The sequence below is a fragment of the Amorphotheca resinae genome, assembly GCF_003019875.1.
Source record: "Amorphotheca resinae ATCC 22711 unplaced genomic scaffold M430scaffold_11, whole genome shotgun sequence".
Classification (NCBI taxonomy): domain Eukaryota; kingdom Fungi; phylum Ascomycota; class Leotiomycetes; order Helotiales; family Amorphothecaceae; genus Amorphotheca; species Amorphotheca resinae.
The window spans coordinates 1,194,064-1,212,796 of record NW_020194481.1 but is presented as its reverse complement, the minus strand read 5'-3'; the positions used below and the strand labels follow the sequence as shown (position 1 = coordinate 1,212,796).

At 48.7% G+C, this 18,733-nt stretch overlaps 7 protein-coding genes across 7 annotated transcripts; 3 read left to right on the top strand and 4 right to left on the bottom strand.

Annotated features, from left to right (window-relative positions):
- Nucleotides 1–18: 18 nt before the first annotated feature.
- On the bottom strand, nt 19–3,060 carry M430DRAFT_22241 (hypothetical protein; the record flags this gene model as incomplete). Its single annotated transcript, XM_024864664.1, has 3 exons — nt 19–144; nt 250–2,722; nt 2,774–3,060. The coding sequence occupies 3 exons, from the start codon at nt 3,058–3,060 to the stop codon at nt 19–21; spliced, it is 2,886 nt and encodes a 961-aa protein (XP_024718086.1).
- Nucleotides 3,061–3,712: 652 nt separating this feature from the next.
- Nucleotides 3,713–4,542, bottom strand: M430DRAFT_22240 (hypothetical protein; the record flags this gene model as incomplete). The annotated part of the gene is made up of 3 exons (XM_024864663.1): nt 3,713–3,766; nt 3,894–4,198; nt 4,413–4,542. The coding sequence occupies 3 exons, from the start codon at nt 4,540–4,542 to the stop codon at nt 3,713–3,715; spliced, it is 489 nt and encodes a 162-aa protein (XP_024718085.1).
- A 664-nt stretch (nt 4,543–5,206) lies between these two features.
- M430DRAFT_146232 (hypothetical protein) lies at nt 5,207–10,621 on the bottom strand. Its single transcript, XM_024862998.1, has 5 exons — nt 9,853–10,621; nt 9,703–9,806; nt 8,675–9,655; nt 7,040–8,614; nt 5,207–6,992 (listed from the first exon to the last, which is right to left on the bottom strand). The coding sequence occupies exons 1-5, from the start codon at nt 10,580–10,582 to the stop codon at nt 5,406–5,408; spliced, it is 4,977 nt and encodes a 1,658-aa protein (XP_024718084.1). The 5' UTR covers nt 10,583–10,621; the 3' UTR covers nt 5,207–5,405.
- An 821-nt stretch (nt 10,622–11,442) lies between these two features.
- M430DRAFT_127539 (hypothetical protein) lies at nt 11,443–12,807 on the top strand. Its single transcript, XM_024862027.1, has 4 exons — nt 11,443–11,703; nt 11,762–12,038; nt 12,094–12,641; nt 12,688–12,807. The coding sequence occupies exons 1-4, from the start codon at nt 11,495–11,497 to the stop codon at nt 12,716–12,718; spliced, it is 1,065 nt and encodes a 354-aa protein (XP_024718083.1). The 5' UTR covers nt 11,443–11,494; the 3' UTR covers nt 12,719–12,807.
- Nucleotides 12,808–13,285: 478 nt separating this feature from the next.
- Nucleotides 13,286–14,220, bottom strand: M430DRAFT_22237 (hypothetical protein; the record flags this gene model as incomplete). Its single annotated transcript, XM_024864662.1, has 2 exons — nt 13,286–14,042; nt 14,111–14,220. 2 exons carry the CDS (start codon nt 14,218–14,220, stop codon nt 13,286–13,288), a joined length of 867 nt encoding a protein of 288 aa, XP_024718082.1.
- Nucleotides 14,221–15,548: 1,328 nt separating this feature from the next.
- M430DRAFT_30779 (hypothetical protein) lies at nt 15,549–16,472 on the top strand (the record flags this gene model as incomplete). The annotated part of the gene is made up of 1 exon (XM_024865977.1): nt 15,549–16,472. The coding sequence occupies one exon, from the start codon at nt 15,549–15,551 to the stop codon at nt 16,470–16,472; it is 924 nt and encodes a 307-aa protein (XP_024718081.1).
- A 646-nt stretch (nt 16,473–17,118) lies between these two features.
- Nucleotides 17,119–18,718, top strand: M430DRAFT_37053 (hypothetical protein). The gene has a single exon (XM_024867043.1). It carries the CDS (start codon nt 17,153–17,155, stop codon nt 18,449–18,451), a length of 1,299 nt encoding a protein of 432 aa, XP_024718080.1. The 5' UTR covers nt 17,119–17,152; the 3' UTR covers nt 18,452–18,718.
- The last annotated feature ends 15 nt before the right edge of the window (nt 18,719–18,733 follow it).

Sequence of the window (18,733 nt, the reverse complement as noted above, 5' to 3'; positions counted from 1 at the left end):
CATACGCAACAACTACGCCTAGTACTCTTCTACCGCGCAGTTAGGGTGCAAGACATAGACGCTGTGCTCTGCGGTAGTGGTGGAACTGCCTTGTCCATCCTCGCCTACGAGACCTTGTCCGCGGATCTCCATTAGGATGTTCTCCTGTTGCGCGCGAGTTAGTAAGTAAGTAATGGAGGAATGGGAGATTGGGAGATTGGGGATCAGAGGAGAGAGAGAGAGAGAGAGAGAGAGAGAGGGGCGACAAACCTTAACCATCCGCTTGATGATCTTCTTCACCAGTGCCTTCTCGGCGTGGTAGTCCTCCTCTCCTGCTAGCTCGTCCTCTTTCTGCTCCAGATACCACTCCACCAGCTTCTCGCCCTCGACACCTTCGCCCGAGCCTAGCTCGTCCTCGTTGACTCGCTGCACTAGCAGGTTGACGACCGAGATGTACTTGTCGTACGTGACCTTGGTCTTCTTGCTCGTTGGCGCGGGCGTGCTGCCGTTTGCACCTGCTCCACCATCGGGGCCGTGATCTCCATCTTCGTCGTCACCGCCATCCGCCATCGGCGCGTCTCCATCGATGTCTCGTGGCCGACGATTCAGGACCTCGTCCTCGTCTTCGTCGACCTCCACGTCGTCTTTCTCGACCGAGATGATACTTTGTCGGAGGAGGTTGAAGGCTTCGATGACGAACTCGGGAGTGATCTCCTCCACGCAGTTGGCTTTGGCAATGGCTTCACTCAGTCGAATCATCGACTCCAATTGTCTGACCGTGATTCTGTAGGAGTTCCGTCCAATGCCACCTTGTGCGTCGTCGCTTCGAAGCTCTTTGTACTTCTGAACCAGGACCTCGCGAGCTTCGGGCGTAAACTCTGGTTTGAACGTCTTCGCGAAACGGATGTAGCGTTGGAGTTGTTCGGTGGTAAATTCTGGCTGCACCGCCTCGTCCCTCAACTGGTGGATCCCCACAATGTGCTCCGCGAGATGGCGATCCACGTTCTCATTGCACTCGTCGAGAATGACGAAGAACAGATCGAAACGGGACATGATAGGAGCAGACATATTGATGTTGGCTCGTAGAGTAGTCTTTCGGTTGTATCGCCCCCCGACTGGGTTTGCAGCTGCGAGAATGGATGTTCGGGCGTTGAGAGTGGCTTGGATACCAGCTTTTGCAATAGAGATAGTCTGTTGTTCCATAGCCTCATGGATAGCAACCTGGTCACTGATGTCCATCTTGTCGAACTCATCAATTGCACAAATGCCATTGTCTGCAAGCATGAGAGCACCGGCTTCGATGGTAAACTCTCCTGTTTCCTCATCCTTCACGACAGCGGCTGTGAGACCAGCAGCCGAGGAAGCTTTACCAGAAGTATAAACAGCACGAGGCAGAAAGGAGCAGACATATTTGAGGAATTGGGATTTCGAGGTTGAAGGGTCTCCAACGATGCAGATATTGATGTCACCTCTGAGTGCCATTCCCTCTTTGGTAGTTTTGCTGACTCCGGACATCAATTGAAGAAGGATGCCCTTTTTGACGATTTCATGCCCATAAACCATAGGAGCAATTGAGTTGACCAGGCGAGAGTATATGTGATCACTGTGAACCATCTTTCGAAGATCCTCGATTTCTGCATGCGTCATGGATGCAAGGACGGCTTCTTGTGCATGTTCGCCCGGCTCGTTTGGATCAATGGGAGCCGTTTGGTTGAGAGATGCTAGGATATTGCTGGATTGACCATTGAGTTGTTGAGACGACGCTTGTCCAGGAGTCGTGGTATCTGGGGTTACCATGCAAGCTAGGAAAGCAAGTCTGTAGGTAAGGTCTCGAACACCAAGTGCTTTCAAACCGGTAACGCCATTAGCATCACCACTCCTGTTCTGGTTGTCTCGTACGGCCATTGGCCGAACGCCTGGAAGGCCAAGTTGGCTGACATCAGGCACGACGATAAGAGCTCCAGTAAAGATGCATTTCTCTCCAGCTTTGGCCCGGTCCACGATTTCACCACGAAGAATAACATCCATGGTCCGAGGCATGCTTCCTGTAGGAATCTCGGAACTATTTTCTTGAACTCGGACTTTCTGCCAATCGACAAAGGTACTCTGCCTGATATCTAGTCTCCACCCATGACGATTGCCACATTCCAGGTTAGGGCACTGGGTTGGCTCAGTGTATCGGAAGGTCTGCTCGACATTGGGAACGGTGCTCCGGCAGGATTCGCAAATAAACGTTGCGAGAGAGAGTTCTGGCCGGACTTCGGAGGTTCTGGTGACTGTGCCAGAAATTGAAAGCAGTTGACCGATATTGTTAGTCCTGAGGTGTCGGATACGAGTGACGAGAGGTAAGTTGTAAAAGGCGAGGGCGAATAACTTGTCAGTCTGTTGATTTGGGGTTTTGTCGCCCTGAAAATCAGATTGACTTGCAGAAGCAGCGTTACTGGCACCAGACGAGGTCTGGTTGCTTGATGCTACTGGTTGGCGATGATCTCGGAAGTATCGAGGTTCGTATTTTGCAATCATGGTATGCAGGCCTTTCGTTAAGAAAGGTAGGAATCTGTAGTATTCCTCAACAATTCCCACAGCCAGCGCACCCCCCTTCCACTGTGCAAGATGCGTATAGTCGACATAGAGCGTGGAAAGCTGGTATGTTCTCAGACCATGGATCTGAGCAATATAGTACTTGTCTGTCGTGACAGCACTCGATGGAGGTGCTCCTGATGATACTGGATCTTCGACGAATCTGCAGGTCGTCAGTATGTTGCGACAGAGAGAGAGACAATCTACTACTCACTGCTCGAGGAAATCCTCAAAGTTGATTTGGACGTATTGTCCGATAGCATCCTCCACTCTGGGAATGTTGCGATCGTTTCTCCTGGGTCGACTAGATCCAACTGGAATCTGATCATCCGCAAAGCCTTCATCATCACTCATGGGCCCAACACTTTCAGTTGGAGGGCCTCGTGGTCGAGCTGAAGACCCTTGTGACCCCCTGCGTCTGGAGCGGGCTCCGGGAGTACCAGTCCGGCTGGATGGGCCAATATCTGAGTCGATAACATCGGACATCATGACTGAAGCCATTATGGGCGATAGAATTAAAGAGGATGTGGTACGGTCGCGGTGTTGATGTTTGTGGAGAATTTGTTCAGGAGTTGGCGTTTAAACAGGGGCAGGGCCGAGTCGCGTTTTGACGCGCTTTCTGCGCGACGACGCGATCATGGCTGCCGTAATAAAGTGCTTGCATATAATCATCGATATCAATAGGGGGGAATCACATGTCTGGCCTCCATGAGAGAGTTGCTAGGCGGATGAATAAGAAGACTTGTATTTCTTGCAGCTAATGAGTGAAAGTTGTTCTCATAGTTTTTAGTTTGATGTGTCTTGTTGACCTAAAATGCCTCTCTTCTCCTATATCCCCTGAACCTCAACATCGAGTTCTTATTACAACAGCGGTGCCTGTCTGGACAGGAAATAGACAGACACACAAAAGGCGAGAAACGGGAGGGGAAATAAAATATGTAAAGTTTGGGTGTTGCAAAGGAAGGAGAAAAGAGGGAACCAATACGTAACAAGTACCAAGTCAAAACCCTCAAAACCGCAGATTCCTCTTTAAATGTCACATCAGAACCAACAGCCCAAAACTGCACAATTCAAATATCCTGGTATTGCCCAAACCAACGCCGTATCTTGCCTTGTATCCAGTACTCCAACATCCCATACACAGTTAGCGAATCTATTTTTCCCCTCCCAACGCCGCATCGCTCTTCTCTTCTGCGAAAGAATGGATCTATTTCTCGTCAGCCGCAAATCATCCCTCTCTGGAATATCCATCTATAAGAACTGGATCAAGAACAAATGAGAGATGACAGAATAGAGAAGAAAGCATATTAGAAGAGAACTAAAACACAACTCACCGATTCAGCAACACCAACCCACTCCTCCAACGCCCTCACATAAACATCCTCCTTGTCAACCAGCACTTCATGACCCCAAACCATCACATTATCGAAAGTCGCCTTTTCCTCCAGGATTCCCGTCTCCTGCTCCTCTTCGTTTTCTTCTATATCCGCGGTATCTTCGTGTCCGGCATATCGATCTTGATTCTCTCTCGGTAATACCCGATTTGTTTTTAAGAGCACCACGCCTTTGTATCCTTGCGGAACCTTGAATTCTCGGCCGTATAGTTTGCGTCCTCTGAAATAGGCAATTTTCTTGCCATCTGTCGTGTCATCAGTTAGCTATTATCAAACCATGTCCCTAGAGCCCATTTTCAATCGTCTCTTGTCACCTCATCTCCAAAACCTCTACTTTCCCTCCTTACCCTTCTCCTTTTCCAACCGCAACCCCGCCTCGCTCCCCGCCCAAGAAAAGACCAAAGAAAGAGAAGAAAGAAAGAGAAAGAAAGAAAGAGAAAAGAGAAAACGCAAGCTCACCTTTCAAAACCGGCTTCCAATACCGCCCCGAAGCATCCACACTCCCATCACGATGTATCCTGCAGGGAAGAAGGTTCGGGACCAGCGGCCCCTGGTGAGATTTTGATTTCTGGATTGCGCGGGCAGGCATCGCGGGTTCGTGTTCGTGTTTGCGATGTGAGGGAGAGGTGAGAGGGCGACGCGACGACGCGTTTGTGGGACCGGCGGAATGATTTTGCGACGCCGGTGGGGGGGGGGAGGGGGTGGGGGAGAAAATCGTAGAGAGTGGTCCGAATCGTCCGAAGACTCACGATTAAGGCGGCGGCGGCGGCGCTGCATACGCCTATAGTAGTATATACCAGCTATAGCAGCACCGTACATCATCCACCTGTTACGGGCAGTTCGATCCATATTGGCGTGGGAGTATATCTTTAATTCAGTCAGGTAAGTTGGCTATATAGGTGCTGCTCGTGGTAGTGGCTGCGCCGCTGTTACGCTAACTGATGGATTTTATGCGCCGTCTCTCAACCTGCTGAAGCCTGAAGCTCTCTAATACCACGGAAGCTGGAATATCTCTCTACGGTGCGATTACAGTATGATTCTATTAGAGAATCGGTTAAGGTCACTCTATAACTAAAGGTGTATGCGTGGAGCATTGCAACTTTTGGTCACTGAATCGTGGATTACATTCCATCCTTAAAATATCTGCCTACCTACTTAGGAGAAACTGGTGACAAGTATTTTACATCTCAAAACAAGTTGTCATTAGGATAGGTAGAGCCCATGGTAATATCAGAGGGTTCATCTTTCATGCTACGAAAGATTCACGGAAGGGGCAGTTTATTGGATCCGGAAATTGATTTTGGATAACTTGATTCCCAGACTCCGAACCTTAAGAATGTGGTGCATATCAGAAGTCGTGTAGAAACAATGAGCCGTGTCTATCATCGTCACACAAATCGTGACCAGTCGACGCCATATAAGTCATCACAACGCCAGCAGCCAACTCCGCCCTCAAACCGCAGTGCCATGAATATGCTTTCCATTAGCCTCAGCCTCATCAACCTCAGCCTGACAATCACAACCATACTCCTGCCTAAACTCAGGCAAAGGCAAACCATCCAAGATCTCTAATGCCTTTTTCGCAGCCCCGACTTTCGCATATCGACTACTTTCCGCTTTGAAATCCGCTACGACCTGGGAATGTATCATGACAACCGCCATAACGGCCGGCTTGCTTCCATCGATAGTAGGGATCTCGCGAGTGACAACCGACCAGTCCATACAGCCCATGTTAACCTGGAGAAACTTGGTTAGGAAAGTAGTAGGTTGTTTGTTGGCGAAGGTGTCATAGATGGACATGTCCTTGAAAAACCATCTGATGTGTTCGTCGAAGAAACGCTCGACCTCTCTATAGTCGTATTCGGAATCGACGAAGACAGCACCGACGTATGCCTCGACGATGTCAGGAAGGCACTTCGGTGGTTGACGCACAGCAAGCCAATAATCGGGTGAGCATTCCTCACGGGTCTTGCCGGCTCGAAGGGCGTCTTCCTCAGCTTGGATGCGGGCTTCAGTGATCTCAGTCACGTAGTCCCCGATCTGCTTCTGAAAGGTGGCATTGAAGAGAAGCAAATGTCTATGAAATCCAAGTGATACGCAAAGGGCTCCCAGGAATTGATTGGACACCATCGCCATCTTGTGTTCGGTAAGCCACTGAGGGTCATGCGCAGGGAACTCATGGAAAAGGAAATTGACACAAGCCATGTCAAGAAGCGCATCTCCCAGGAATTCGAGTCGCTGATAAGACGGGATATGCTCATATGAGAAGGGATACGATGGATGAACAAAGGCTGATCGGGCAAGACGAGGATATTTGAAATGGTAGGCGTGTTTTTCTTCTAGCTGTCGCGCCAAATCGCGTTGTGCTGCCGTAGCACCGGCAGTCTGATACTTTGGCTTCTTGTAGAGCTTGTAGTAATCAGAGTATCTGGTGACGTTATGATTTTCACTGGAGACCAACTCAGTAACCGCCCTGACAGCGTTGTCCATATCCTTAGAGTCATGGCAGGTGAGAAGAGCAGCACCGATCAAAGCCTCGCAAACGTCTGCAATAGTCTTATCACCGAGATGATGGGAATTTGGTGCTTTCGCAGTCTTGCCTTTCTTGAGAACAAGACCCTCGGGGTACCATGCTCGTCTGTTGAAACTATGAGAGCGGATATATTCGTAAAGTTTCAGCTTGACCGCATTGTCGCGGAGATTTTTGTTGCAAATCAACATCATACGATCAACGTGATAGCTGTATTCGTCGTTATCCGGATATATACCGTAGAGAGATATCGAAGTTGCCATCTTCAAGAAACAATCACCGAGGAATTCTAGACGCTCATAGTTGTTACCCATGCCACGCTGAAAGTTGATTTGTTCGGTGCCATGTTCGCCTGAATTGTCCGAGTCCTTGGTCACAGCTTCCAAAGCAAGCTCCGGACGAATATTAAGATGTAGCAAGGCGCAAGCCTCGAGGGCAATGAGGTATGACTCGACTCGGTGTATGATTGCAGGGAACAGATATGCCATAGCAGCAACAGTTGCAGGAAGCTATCATTATCAGCATTTGCACAACGTGACTTCAGAGATATACTTACAGGTGATATTTTGAGTGTCTCCATAATTACCCAACATTGCTTAGAGGTTTCGACTTCTGAGGTATCGAATTCATCAAGAAGATTGCGGCGCAGGGATATGAGTCTGGCCGCAATGACCCTCTGATTCTCATCGAACGTTCGACGAGCTCTGGCCTTCGCCCACAGACTACAGCTGTACTCCATGATGTTATCATTGTTCTTCCGTGCTCCAGAGCGAGATGCCGAATTGGCGGGAACAGGGTCCAATGGCTTAAACTGAGGGTCTACTCCCAGGGACCAAAACTTGCGAGAGCCATCCCAAGGGTCGACAATAAACTTATCTTTAAAATACTCATCCGGCGCATCCTGCCATGCTTTATTCTCCCAAGGTTGGTCACCCCATTTCGACTGGTAATCCTCTATGCTCTTGATAATGTCCCATGCAATCACCTCGGATGGGTCACAACATTGATCTATAGAGCCATGTGACTTGACCGGGGCAAGGAAATATGGCATCTTTGCTTCGTCGGCCTCATAACCTTTGCTGAATACATCGTCGAAGATACAGAGCGTGAAAGTATTAATTTCATGGAGAGTAGAAGCGTTGACCTTCAGAGGCTGGGCAAAAGACGTGATTTGAACGGGTGACTTCCGGCCAGCACCAAAGTGCAAGAGGAATGACGGAAGCTGTGGGAGTCGCGACCTTGTCAATAGAGCTAATGGTTGTGATGGACGATCAAGACATTCTGGCTGGTCCAGGCTTAGGACTGACACGAACAACTCATCGGGGATGCTTCCGGCAGACCACATGTCCGGTTTTGTGCGCATGTTATATTCTTCCCGCTTCTTCGAGTCGACAGCAAGAAGGGCATTGCGCATGGCTGGCAGTTGCTTGGTGAACGTGGGCAGTAACCATTCATCCAAGTACTTACCCTTTCTTAGCAGGAGACATGTTTCGAAAGCTGCAGAGCATTTTGCTACTTGCTTGGTAGAGCATGGACGCCCAACAGCTCCTCGAATTGGTGATGCTTCTGGGAGAACTACTTCGCATATGAATAGCTTGTTCTGGACAGTAATGACATACTCCGGGTTGGGGATACTATCTGGACTGCGAGGTAACGAGTCGACGAAATTCGCAAGAACCATGAGGCTCATTTTGTAAGTAAGCTTTGCACCCGTTTCGGGTACTTTGTAGACGCGATGCGATCTCTCCTTGGCCAAGAAATGATCCATATCAAAGCTACTGCCTGTGACTAGTCTGTTCTCTGGAAGAGCGTTGCAAAATCTTTTCAGTATGCTTTCATTCCGACGGACTTCTTGAATAATTTGAATATGGTCCAGATTATGCTCCTCGTACATGTGAATATACCTGGAGTTCGTATGCCTGGCGCGGCCCCTCGACTGAATATACTGAATCAGGGTTGTGTAAAGGTCAAAACGGATCACAAGGTTACAATCCGGAATATCAAGACCTTCCTCGGCGATAGATGTTGCAAAAAGACAGTTGACAACACCTTTTCGGAAGTTCATCATCGTAACAACCTGTTGGCGGAAAGACACATGCAAATCTCCTGCATCTCCAGTTTTGGAGCCAACCTTGTAGAACTAGTGTTAGCTGAATCTCAAGTCTGCTGAGAATGATATGTGATCACATACCAAAGTATCAACACGGAGATAAGGAGTCCCGATGTGTGAGTGAGAAAATAGCCTAGCAAGGAGGCTGGCAGTGTATCTCTGTCTCACAAACACGATGACTTTATCATCAGTCGGTCGTTCAAACCTTTCCCTCAGGTACTGGACAAGCAGTACGACCTTCGAAGACAGGTTCTTGGACGAGCCTGACGCATCCAGATGAGGTGGATCAAAGTTCCAGGCCTTCACAATATCTTGGGCCTCTTGAAGTTGGAGCTTACGCTGTTCTAGAACCTCCAATGGCTCCTCAACCTTCCGGGCATGATACTGGCGCTCGGTCTTGGCTAAGAGCTTCTTGGCTTCATGATCACTCAGAACAAAAGGCCACACTTGGTCTGAACACCAAGGTCCTAGCTCTTTTGTCACCTCATGTGAGTACAATAGAGGCTTCTTGAAGACAGGATTAGTTTTGAACCTCTCATACATCTTCTGATGAAGGGGTGTCTCAAACACTGGTCCCAACGTCGAATATTTGGCAAGTTGCTCTTGTTGCGATGTAATCTTGTATCCAGCCAACATACCATCCTTCGCAGTAGCAATCTCGCAATGCAAAAGGGCTTCCAATTCAGCGGCAGCTGTTCTGACATCAACTCTAGCGTCTACAGGCGACGCAGTCATCCCGAAGATCTTTGGAAGTGAAGTTTTATTTTCTTCTGATACGTAGAAGTCTTTGATGATCCTGGCGTATGAGTGGTCCTTCTTTGCATGGTGAGCTTCGTCGAAGATTAGAAGATTGATGCGATCCATCGATATGAAAGAGTGATGAAGGCATTGGCGAAGGACTTCAGCAGTGCAGACAATCACCATGTTTTCATTGAAGTGCTTCTCCCAAAGTTCTCTGCTCCATAAATCGCAGCCCATATCGCCACAAAACATGTTCATTGGTTGGTCAAGATTGGCCTTGAGGACTGCATGTTGCTGGAAAACCAGGGTCACAGAATCGACCTAGCTTCGTTAGCTAGAAAGACAAGTTATACAACAGTTATACATACCAGAAAGAAAGATATACGCTTGGGCTTGCCCATTGCTCTGTCTTCCAACTCTTGAGCAAAAATGTGACGAAGAAGCAGGACCGCAATCAAAGTTTTACCAGAGCCTACAGTTGTTAGTTTACTCAACATAATTTCATGTATAAAACGAACCTGTATCTAAGACAGCAATAATATTTTTCTCCTTGGCCCTTTCGAAAAGTTCGGTTTGGTACTCTCTTGGGGTTGAGATGATCTCCTGACTTTCGGATTGATTGACAAGCCATCTAGCAGATTGATTTACTTCATCTCCGGGCTTGACCTGATTATCCTCCTTGATAGACCTTAGGATGGATTCCTGGATATAATTGTCTGCAATGGCGTTCATTCTTCTCTTGCGCTCAGAAATTTTCCTCGGCTTTGCAGAAGTACGGATCTCATCGTCGTCATCGTCATCGTCATCATCATCCTCATTTTCACCATTCTCAAGGTCTGATTCCTCGTGTCCATCAGTAGGCAAGACATGCACAGAACCCGGAGGCTTCGATTCATCTGAGTGAGGAGAGGGGGGGCCTCGGGAACTTTTTGAAGGGCTCAACTTATTAGAAGTGCCAAAGGAACGCTTGAGATCGGCAATGACATCCTCCGTAGTTCTGGCTGCCAGAGTTGTGGTAATTTCCTGCTGGATGGGGATAGTAGCTGCTGGCAGCCCGAGACCTGTGACAGGTGCTGGCAAGGAAGACAGAGTCTCTGTAGTCGAAACGGGGCTAGCTGGCGTTGAAGGTGGAGCGACCTTTGGAGCAAATGAACCTGATGTGGGAGCTGGGTCTGGTGTAGGGTAATTAGTGACAGGAAGGGCTGACTGGTGATCAGGACGAGGATTTGGTAATTGAGCTATTGCCATCTCCTCTAGTCCCGCTATATAAGGAGAAGGAAAAGACACTGCTTCTTGGCTTGTTAGAGGCATCGAATGATCGAGTGAGCCGTTCACTGGAGGGGTATCTCTATTTGCAAGTCCCTTCGGTTTTATGCCATGATCGATTGAAAAGGACAAACCTGGAGGGGAGTTGATATTCTTCAACGCAATTGGAGAAGGTCTATTCTCATGGAGAGATGTAGCTAGAGCAGGCTTCGGATACGACACCTCCGGGAGACCTCGTTCGTTTGCTGTCAGAGTTGAATGGGCGCTCGCTGCTTTTGTGGACGAAGAGACAACGTCGGACGATGTTAGAAGAGAGTCCATATTGGCATGCTGATGGGGAGAAGTAGGCCCAACACTCGATCCAGCTATCAAGGAAGTATCATTCAACATCTCCATAGCCGCGAGGGTAGGTTCAGTGAGATGACACTGGCGTGCCTCATCACTTCCCTCAATTAGTTGCTCTTCGGTCGTGACTGTGTGGTTGTCAGTAAATGAGCTGTCAGTGAATGCAAGCAAACATTCCGGATACTCGATCAGCTGAGAGAGATCCTGCAGATACGAGTTCCCGGCAGCAAACATGGTGAAGAAACTATAGAGATTGACAAAGGGTAATGGTTTACATGTGCAGGGCCCGAGAGGAGATTCCCGCCGCAGTTGATGTCTATCTCCAAAGATCAAAACATCTGGAGAAGAGAAACATCCAAGTCAAGTCAATAGGTATAATATTGAAATAAATCTTCAACTCATTCTTGAATGGGTTGTTGGTTTTGGGAGACGCGAAGCGAGGTGAAGATCGAGGGGAATTTCGCGTCTTCATCACGACCCCACCTGACGTTTTCAATCATCCCCGCAAATACAAGACGATATCACCAACCGGTGGATAAGCACTCTGCAATGGAAGAACAAAGCATCAGAGCTCTCTTTGGCTCTGCAGAGCGCCAGAGGAAAGACATTGAGGCATCATGGGACAGCAACACCGCAACATACCAGCAAAACCTCGCCGCCGCGATAGCAACCTACGAGAACTGTCTCCAGCTCGCCGACCGACTCTCGCTGTTCAGTCCCAATGAGACGCTCGAGGATCTGGCCTCCGGTGACATGCAGTATGTGATTTGAGCTTCCGCTGTGCTTGCAAATCCGCGCTGACTATCAAAATGATAGATATCTTCTGATCAACTACCGCCTCGCAGACCTTATCCAGCGTATCTCCTCCCCTGACCGCAAACAGATCCTCCAGCGGGCGCGAGACGCATACGAGCGCTACCTAAACCTCCTCGACCACTACGAGATCCTCTCCCCCGCCGACAAGAAGCTCTACAATACGTACACCGAATCACCGACCACCTTCTCCACAGTCTCGAGCAGCGACCCGAGCGTACGCCGCGGCGCCAAGATCGCGAATTTCAAGCTCGAGAAGGAATTGAAGCGGAAGCTGGAGGTACGGCGTCTCATGTAATATCGTGGGGCTCTGATTAACAGTAATCGTGGAATAGTTCCTGGAACAGTCCCCTGCCTACCTACAAAACGACGATGCTGCCGTCCGCGAACTGCACCTCGCCAATATCGCCTTATGCACACATGCCACCTTCCAAGCTCTGGAGTCTATAAACCGCGAGTTGGAGGTCCTTGCTATGGCGCCTCCCCCTGCGGGTCCCACGCCGCAGGCTCTCGAGCGTGATTACCGCGAGCGAGCCGGTCTGCGCGATGGGTCTGAGTACTCGGAGCGTTTGGATCGGAGGGATGTGCTGTCAGCTGCAAACAAGGGGCCACTATTAAGCTCAGGAGGCAAGCCATTACGGCCCTTTACGTTGCTGGATAGCAGACAGACGATCAAAGAGGGCGTGTTCAGACCAGGGCATAACTTGCCGACGATGACGATCGATGAGTATCTGGAGGAGGAGCGGGCTAGAGGGGGCATTATTGAGGGGGGTGGCGAGGCGAGTGGTATCCCTCCAGAGCCGGATGAGGATAATTACGAGAAGGCGGATCAGGAGACGATGAAGGCGAGAGAGTGGGACGAGTTTGTAGAGAGTAATCCGAAGTATGCCCTCTTCCCCGTCATTATAGAGCCTTGCTAACTGAGATAGGGGTTCGGGAAATACATTAAATAGAGGATAATTTAAGGATATATAAGTCAAGGTACCATGGACATTTCTTGCTGTGATTGTGACTTGTATGCATGGAATTTAATTTATTTTTTGCTGCTGAAACCCCCTTTACCTCCATCAGTAGGAACGCCAAAGGGTTTCTTGAGTCATTGCTAGCAAAAGCGTGACATCGCACTGCAAGAAGTACACCTCAAGTGAAGACCAACGGCACTATGCTTGGCTTTTGCAAATTACTGATTGATTATGGAGAACTGCGCTTCTTATTGCCTTGTACGAATCGTATTGTCACGTATTTCCCCAAATCCTCGCTATTATTGATACCACGTGAAGATCGCAGGCGTAACATGCCGTTATCCTCCCTCGAGTGTCCTTCCCTGTTAGTCCAAAGTCCAAATCGAGGATGCTGGGAGGATTGAGATGAGACTCTAGCCAGAAATCGCAACGAGGGGCCCGAAAAAGTTCAGGAGACAAGAAACTGATGCGGTAACAACTGAGAATTCGAAGATGGCAGCTACTGCGGATTGTAAGACTTGTAATGAAGGGAGTGAGGACTCGGGTTTTCTTAGTGGTGCCACAGTCATTGATCGAGGTCGAGAGCAGCATTAGGTGCTGTTGTGCTGTTGTCTGTGACCGCAGGAAGACATTCCATCCCTGATGGTCTGTTCTGAGCCTTCTTCTTCCTCTCGTCCTCTTTGGCCTTTTTCGACAAGATGTGGCGCTCCAAGCGGACTTCCAACGGGACTTCATCAACCATGTAATCGGCACGGAACTTCACAGACCAGGGACGATCACTGTAACTAAGCGTCCGAGGGGCGCGGTTGATATCCGCAATCGAGGCGGGAGTGTTTGCAAGCCACTGACGCCGATTATGGTCAGAAGAGCTCCAATATCCATTCAGATATAGCAGCGACCTGGTTACAATCTTATCAAGGACCGAACCCTTTTTTGTACACTTGTAAATCGCAACTGCTTCAGCGCGCGATAGCCAATTTGGATTTCGGTCAGCATACTGCATGATAGTGTCCATGCAGCAGTTCTGAAATGATGGAGAGCGAAGATATTCACCAAATAGCCAGAGACCTTCGAAGCGTACAATATCCGGGCCAGTCCAGGCATCATACGCGTTTATCTCGCCAGTGTAGAGCCACCGCTTAAAGACGATGAACGGGCATGGCTTGAGATTAAGAAAGATGGGCTCCTGGTTATCATTTCCCCTGCGCGCTAGTTGGTTGGCGAAGCGGCCGCTGTGGATGATAAGGAGGTCTTTGTGGATATAGTAGCTTTTTGCCTCCTTGCCAACGATGAAATGGACAATGGGGCTACCGACAATGACGCTGGGAAGTGATATGCCGTTAGCCTTTGAATCAGATAGGATCTGAAGGTATATGTTTTTGTATCTCACCTCTTTGTAACATCCTTATGTGTTTCAAGTTTTCTTGCCAGCGCGCACTCGACAAGTGTTCGATGGGGTGAGACGCATTTGCAGTCCTTGAATCGCACGACGCGGTCCATGTTGGCTTCCTCTTCTCCGTGGTGTTTGAAATTATGCTCTATGGGAAAGGATTGTCAGAGATAATAGATGCACAGAAGAGTTTATGCTGTATTGAATATGTTGTAGTGGTGGTATTGTTCTGAGAGAACTTGGGTATACGTACTTGACTGTTTAGGAGCGCGTTGAGGAAATCGCGTTCCACTTCCTACGATTATGTGACAGGACATATAGTAGTAGTAAACTCATTCACTATTCAATATCCTTACTGAGTAATATGAGAGCTATCGCTCTATTTAATAATACATTTGGTTCAACAAGAGGGGAACAGAAATGAAACCCCCTGCTAAAGCGCCTGATAGGACATATAGATGATCAAAGCTGCAAAAAGGCTTGAAATATAACAATATGAGATCTGTGATGGAGATTAGGAACCTCTTAATAATTGCCCATCCTTTGCAGTCTTATCAATATGCATGAAGTGACTGATCGGCCTGCTGCCTCTGAATCTTGTAGCCTTCCCAGTCTTTACAGAGGCTCTGCATCTGTTGAGAGATCTTTGGGGGTTTGAGTTCTGATATAGACTATGATACGCCTTGAATATGATAGTCATAAATGGTTTCTCTTAGTGTATCTCTATCTTCAATCTCGCCTTGGAATGGATCATGGTAGATCTGCCAATGGTCTCATACTTGAGGATGAAGTACTTTGATTTGCCATGTCTGCAAAGCTCCTCTAACCTTCTGTTTCAACATGACTAACCAGTTACTAGCACACTGTGTAAGAAATCAGCCAAACTTATTGAGACAAGCAAAGCCTATGATTGTAACTGTTGATAACTGACATTCCAACTGCATTTAGGACCTCATGCAGGAGTACTAGGTAGACAAAGAGAGAGCCAAAAATAAAGACTTGCCTTGACTACCTCACCTTTGATTTTCTCGTCTGACAATATCTTGAAATTCACTTGCTGGTGATCAGAGAACATGCCCCGGTTAAAGAGTGTTAGCGCCGCTTTGGAGTTTCTCCTTGATATCCTCGCGTGCTGTTCGCGCTCATCCTTCTGACATCCACCCTCCCTACCATCAAACACTTATTTGGTGTTTACTCCTCGATTTCTCTCGCGCTGTTCGCGCTCATCCTTCTAACATCCACCTTCTCTACCGTGAAACGCCATTTTGGTGTTTACTCCTCGACATCCTCGCGTGCTGTTCGCGCGCTCATCCATCTCATATCCACCCTCCCTACCATTGATCCCAAGATACAAAATGGCGTGCATGGCAGACTGGTACTCTACTGGAGACGTGAGTCTCCCCTTCTAAGGCACCAACTTGGGCTCCTGGGCTAATTCATGCTTCAAAAGGTCTCCGCTTTCGCTAAGGTTCCTCCGGAAGTTTTGGAGAATATCTTGACCTTCGCACTCGTAGCAGAGGGAGATGTCCGTCCATATGCTAGCGTCACGCGCGAGGACCAGTTCAAGCAGATGCATGGCACGAAATCCGACAACTTAAGCCCAAATAGCTTCCTACCGATCTTACTCGTTAACAAGCGGTTCTATCGTGAGGGTATTGCTATTGCTTACAGAGACAATTCCTTTAATTTCACTTCCCTCGCAACTTATGCGGCGTTCGCCATCAGCCTTAGGATCTCTAAGCGGTCTAGGGCTTCGGCCAGAAAGATCACAAAGGTGTCAATCACACTTGACGTTGCTGGCGATGCCGGAAGAATCTCGGATTTGTGGAGCTTCATCTACCCTCGCGACTTGGAACTCTGCTCTCTTACCGCTAGCCTCTGCGACATTACGCTCCAAAGACTCTTCAAGACTCTTCCAAACCTCTCGCACTTGCAGGTCTGCACCAGCTTGTTCCAGTGTACCTATATGGCCCCAAACGCTGTTAAGCGGACTACGCGTCTTCAGCCTATGATGCCAACATGCCGACATCTGCCTATGGAGACCCGCCTTCAGCATATCAACTTTGCTTTCGACAATCCCTACTTCAATGGAAGGAAGAAGGCAAAGAGAACTCATCAGGTATTGCTGTATAGCCAACTTCGACATGACTTCATGGTGCCCGGCATTTACCGCACTTTTACAACCTACATGCGCTTCCTTCTCAAGGAGATTCGGAAGAGAAAGGAGTTGGAAGCAGCGGCTCAACTGGCTGCATCATCTGATCCATCCGCACTTTCATCTCAGGAGACGTCGGATGAATCAGAACAGCCAGATTCGTCTGCAGTTCCCGCCCCCGCCCCAGCCCCGGCTGCCGAAACCTAAAGCTGAGGAGACAATTACCGGATCGAGTAAAGTTGGAGGACATTAAGGAATGGCAGTCTTGACAATTTGATTTGAGGAATCGAGCGTGAGAATTTGGGAGGAGTCAAGTCTTTGATATTCAACCCAGAGACTCCCTGGAAACTTCCAATTGCGGCGGACGATTCAAGCATTAACACGGGAATATGGAAACCTCTTGCTACTAAGAAATTTGCTACTGAGAAATTCGATGCTTTTCCCTAGTCCCCGTGATGCAGATTTCCCTGGTAAATGATACGTGACAGTCTGTTCTCCCAAGTCAGAATTTGTGCCTCAATAAAATGATACTTGTTCGAGGATTCCTCAACCTTCTTCATACCCTGTTACCAGAAGGCAAATAGATGTCTGCTATTCCAAAATTTCTGCTTGAAATTGAGTTAAATTCTCATCTTATGGTGTTGTCCAAGAACATCTCTTATGACCGTGAACAATTGACGAGGTGGTTGAACCGAACATATAGGGGTACGGTCCGTCTATCTAATGATGACTAAGTTATTGCCTTGAATCTGCGGTGCTCAGAATCACACGGGGAGGGAGTATTCACGTGACTACATGTTCAACCTCGGCATGGAATGCAGCCTCGCGAGCCCAACCTCAATCACTCGCACATCTTCTATTCTTTCTTTTCTAACCCATGCGTAATCATGGAGTTCATGACCGCCCTCCAGGGCACCTTCGATGACCAAAAACCCTCTCTCTTTGAACTTCTTTCCGAGCAACAACTCTCCTCTCTCCTCCCACCCTCCCTTCGCTACCTGCTCGCCGTCGCAACACACCGGCACCCACGCTATCTCCTGCGAATCCTCAACTCCTTCGATGAGCTATACGCTCTACTCATGCTGCTTGTTGAGCGGCACTATCTGAAAACGCACGGCGGGGGATTCACAGAGAACTTCTACGGCCTGAAGCGTGAGAAGGCGTTAGCCGTGGGCGAGGTTCCCCGCGCTGCTATCGCGGCGCCGAGCCATGTACGGGAGGCGCTGACGCTGACAAATGCGGATATATGGAAGAATCTGGCGGTGATGGTGGGCATACCATATCTGAAGAGGAGACTGGACGAGGGGTACGAGATCAATGCGCCGCGAGCGTTGCTGGGAGGGAATTATACGCGCATGCCTGTGAACCCGACGTGGAAGCAGAGGTTCATGCATTATTATCGTTGGTTCTTGCGGAATGTGTATCCGAGTGTCAATGCGGCGTATTATTTCTCCCTCTTGGCGTTCAATGTTGCGTATCTGTTCGATAACAGCAAATACCATTCGCCGTTCATGTGGTTGATCGGGACGCGGATGCGGAGGTTGGGAGAGGCTGACTATAGAGCCATTGCTGCGCTGGATAAGCCGAGGGATGTCCCTGGTGGGGGGAACCTAGGGATTACGTCGTTTTTCAATCCTAGAATGTTGGGGCCCAGGTTATTGGACAGCTTGAAGTTTCTCCTTCCAACGAGTATTTTCGCCCTCAAGTTTCTGGAGTGGTGGCATGCGTCAGACTTCGCGAGGCAGCTATCAAGAAAAGCAGCCGAGGGAATCGAGTTACCGCCTCCAATTATATCCGGTCTCTCCACGCTATCCGTTAAATTCGGACCAGTCGGTCCCAAGGCCAGTACTTCCGACTCGGAGAAAGAGGATAAACAGGAAGAGAGCGAAACCAAGAACCCGCCAATAGCCGCCGGCTCCCTCTTACCAATCTTCACGGTCTCCATCCCTGAGGACTCTGAGCTGTGCCCCATATGCGAGAAGGAGATCACGACAGCCACGGCGTGCCAGACGGGGTTTGTATTCTGCTATACGTGTATACATAGGTGGATTGAAGGCAACCACGAGAAACAAGAAGAGTTCATGAAAGACAGGGAAGGCAAGTGGGAAAGTGGGAAAGGCAGATGTGCTGTCACTGGTCGAAGGGTCCTCGGTGGCACGGAGGGCCTGAGGAGGGTGATGCTTTGATTGAGGAGATATACTTATGAGCAGATGATTTGGGGATCATTTATGGCGTTGGAAAATGTATCATATATGCATGGGCTTGGCGTTGGTGGTAGTTGGGTTGGCATACCCTCTTTGGACTTGTTCTCCTATAGCTTTCTGCAGAAGCTTTGTGAAATCTCAAGAAGGCAGAGTTTATATAAAGCCAGAGGCTTAGAGTTAGTGCTCCGAAAAGTATTTTTGAGACGAGAACAGTCATCATTCTCCTCAATAGATTCCATGGATTCGGGATATGCATACCGCCAC